Source organism: Miscanthus floridulus, chromosome 9 (assembly GCF_019320115.1).
Source record: "Miscanthus floridulus cultivar M001 chromosome 9, ASM1932011v1, whole genome shotgun sequence".
Classification (NCBI taxonomy): domain Eukaryota; kingdom Viridiplantae; phylum Streptophyta; class Magnoliopsida; order Poales; family Poaceae; genus Miscanthus; species Miscanthus floridulus.
This window is the reverse complement of record NC_089588.1, coordinates 60,467,194-60,470,483: the sequence shown is the minus strand read 5'-3', so window position 1 is coordinate 60,470,483 and position 3,290 is coordinate 60,467,194. Positions and strand designations below refer to the sequence as shown.

The following is a 3,290-nucleotide window of genomic DNA, read 5'->3' as shown; positions in this document are numbered from 1 at the left end:
GTAAGTAGGAAACTGTTTTTTTATTTGGCAACAGAAAGTAACAGTTGTAATAGTTTTGTTTATTTATGCATAGGACCCACTTAGCTCAGAAATCGACTCATCCAAAACTGACGTGGCCGTCCTTTTTCTTCGATGCATCGACTCACCACTAAAGATGCCCTTACTGCCCTTTTCCACGCACTCCCTTTCTTTCCTCTCCTGTGGCTCGGCCCGTTCTCCAAAAGGTGGGTCATCGACCCTAGTCTTCTCCACCATATTCAGTCTTCTCCAATAGCTTGCTGATCTGCAGTTGCACCGGTTCTATATTCTTGGCAGCACTGCTGCAAGTCCGGCAATGGCCCAACCTGCAACATCTCATTGGTCCAAATCGGCGTAGTTGAATGGGATCAGCAGTCTTGCCTGCTAGGATGCCACTATTGCATCAGTCAGGTACATAATTAATTTAGCCACTGTTGGCGTGTCCATTTGATTCCTTCGCAACAAATAATAACCCGAGCTTTACTTTCGTTAGTCATGTGATTGACTGAATGCTACTGCAGTTGAGAATCGGTGTCCAACATTTGCGAACTGAATGGCTATGTGCAATGATTTAACTTTATGGTACATTATTAACCATGAATCACCAGTATTTTGCGAGAAGTTGAGAAAATGTAGCTTTACTGTCACTTGTATAAGAAAATATAATATAATACATTCTATGGTGCTTTGTACTACTAATCAAAGTGCAGTGGATACAAGTGTGAAGTCTAAGAGCAACTCCAAGAATCCATCTGAAAAGAGATGCCAAATTACATGATTTAGCCATTATCTAAATAGAAAACTCACTCAAAAAGTAAAATCAGGCTATCTAAATTTTCCTTCTCCGTAACTAAAACTGCCCCGTCATCTCATTTTCTTCAATATCAGATCGATCGCATTGCCACGTCATCTCAAGGCAGGCGAGGGCAGGAAGCAATCTGTTCCTAGCTAGAGTGCAACCTGTCGTACTAGCACCTTGAGGATGTTCCTGCATATGAAAAATGGTTGTAACCGGCTGCAATAGGCTCATTTTACAACAAATTATCTTAATCAGCCTATACAACAGGTGATAATAAGCAGTGGCGGAGCCAGCCTGAAAAATGAGGTAGGGTGGACCGTTGTATATACGGAACTTCACCGATATATCGTTCTAACTATGTACGTATATCGTATATATATATCTGTGTATCACATAACAATTATATTCTAATATATTCAGCAAACAAATGGTACCGCAGAAGTTTGAAAATGATCACCTTTTCACATGAAAAGGACATAAGCAGAATTTTTGTTCCATAGTGTAGATAATTAACCATGTTCACACATCAAATCAAATGATAAAAAAGCATAAACAACCTGCAATTAAAATAAATTTAGTAATGACTAATGAGTAAGTGATAAATGAGGGAATTGCTATGATTAATAAGGTTAAACAACTAATCAAGCCACCAATTTGCAATGGATTAATGGCAATACCACAAATCCACAATACCTCAAGGCCGACAACACCGGCAGTCCGGCCGCTCGGCGGCTTGGGCGCAGCGGCGGGGCGGTCAGCGGAGCTGCGGAGGCGGAGGTTCGTGGCGCGGTCGCTTGGAGTGGAGGCGCGGAGGGCCAGAGGCGGAGAGTAGTGCGTGGAGCCATGGAGGGCCGGAGGGAGCGGCGCGGGCATGCGGAGGCGGAGAGCGGAGGCGCTGTCGAGCCGCTTGCCCCCGTCCCCTGGCTTCCGGCTTGCCCTAAGGCCTCTGGGCTGCGCGATGGGATGGGCCATTAGGCCTGGTTGCCAAGACGGCCCAACAGCACGCAGGTGCTTCCATCTTCTCAACCTTTGGCCGTCGCTTCGCTCGGCTGCGCTGCGCGGACGCCGTCGACGGCCAGACGCGACGCCCAGACTGCCAGAGATCGGGGTCCTAGGTACGGTGCTCGTCGGAGGGGAAGTAGGGCGGCCATATAGGTGGCTCCGCCTCTGATAATAAGTCTCTTGGTCATGTAAATTTAGATAATCAGTAATAGAGATCTTAGTGTTGTTTATTTCGCATATTGTTAGTAGTTCAATCAGGATAGATGTTAAGCTAAAAGAACATAGTTTTATCTATTATAGGTCTTTTGCATGCTGTGCTTTACTGATTTATTCTATGATTTCTTTTCACTACTACCCATGTACGAGCTAAGAAAAGCGGTATTCCGCGGATAGACTCTTGAGTGGTTTAAGCACTTCAGACTGAGACAATGCTTTTCTCAATGCCTCCGCAACCTCATATGCTACTATTTAGCAACGGCCACCCACTACGGGAGAGGCAAAATTCGTCGAGTGTCGCAGGCTTTCCCGAGTGTCAACAATCGAGCACTTGGCAAAGCCAATTTTCTCCGAGTGTTGTACTCGGGAAAGAATAGCACTCGGGAAGAGAGGCTTTGCCGAGTGCCACAGAGTGTCTAGCACTCGGTAAAGAGCGGCACTCGGCAAAGGCCCTCTTCCCCGAGTGCAACACTCGGGGAAGAGCGGCACTCGGAAAAATGTTACTTGACGGTCATCCCGCCTACGCCGTTAAAACTAAAAAAAATTTGCTTTGCCGAGTGTCGCACCCTGGCACTCGGCAAAGAGGCTGGCTTCCCCGAGTACCCTGTCATGGCACTCGGCAAAGGGCCTCTTTGCCGAGTGCCAGGGAATGACACTCGGCAAAGGGCCTCTTTGTCGAGTGCCAGGGAAGGCACTCGGGGAAGAATTTTTTTTTTGTTTTTTTTGCCCCATTTTTTTGTGAGGCCTTCTCACATTATTTAAAACTCCTTGTTTAAATTTGGGACAATTTTGATTTTTTTTGGTATATTTTGTTAATTTTTTTGTTTCATTGAATTTTTTTGCATACTTCAAATTTGAACTGCAGGTGCATGAAATAATGGAATTTGGTGATTCAAAAAATGATATTCATGATATTTGGTGTATGTTGAGGCCGTATCCAGGAACTCACATGAAATGTCGAGCATCTCGATGACGTAACATGACGAGGTACTTGCGGAAAAAGTGTATTTAAATCATATAAAATCCGAACAAAATCTGAAAATCACGAAACTTGTCGGGGCCTACCTAAACCTTGGATCTAGTGGTATTAATATTAACTCCTTGAACGATCCTTGTAGTTGGCAACATTTTGATTTGAAATAATTTTGTCATGCAAAAACGACGTTTGAATTTGAAAATTTTAAAATTTGAATTTTTCAAAAGACCTCGGATGGAAAAACTTCCTAAATGAAAATTGTAGATCTCCAAAAGTTAT

General features: G+C 44.2%; 1 protein-coding gene across 2 annotated transcripts; it reads right to left on the bottom strand.

Moving 5' to 3' along the window:
• Positions 1-708: 708 nt before the first annotated feature.
• Positions 709-1,827, bottom strand: LOC136482020 (uncharacterized). 2 transcript variants are annotated; one of them, XR_010764937.1, is made up of 3 exons: positions 1,511-1,827; positions 1,275-1,374; positions 709-1,006 (listed from the first exon to the last, which is right to left on the bottom strand). XR_010764937.1 is itself a non-coding variant. In XM_066479274.1 (2 exons), exons 1-2 carry the CDS (start codon positions 1,787-1,789, stop codon positions 869-871), a joined length of 417 nt encoding a protein of 138 aa, XP_066335371.1. In that variant the 5' UTR covers positions 1,790-1,827; the 3' UTR covers positions 709-868. The 2 variants fall into 2 exon arrangements, 1 of the variants encoding a protein (XP_066335371.1); XM_066479274.1 differs by lacking the exon at positions 1,275-1,374.
• Positions 1,828-3,290: the final 1,463 nt, after the last annotated feature.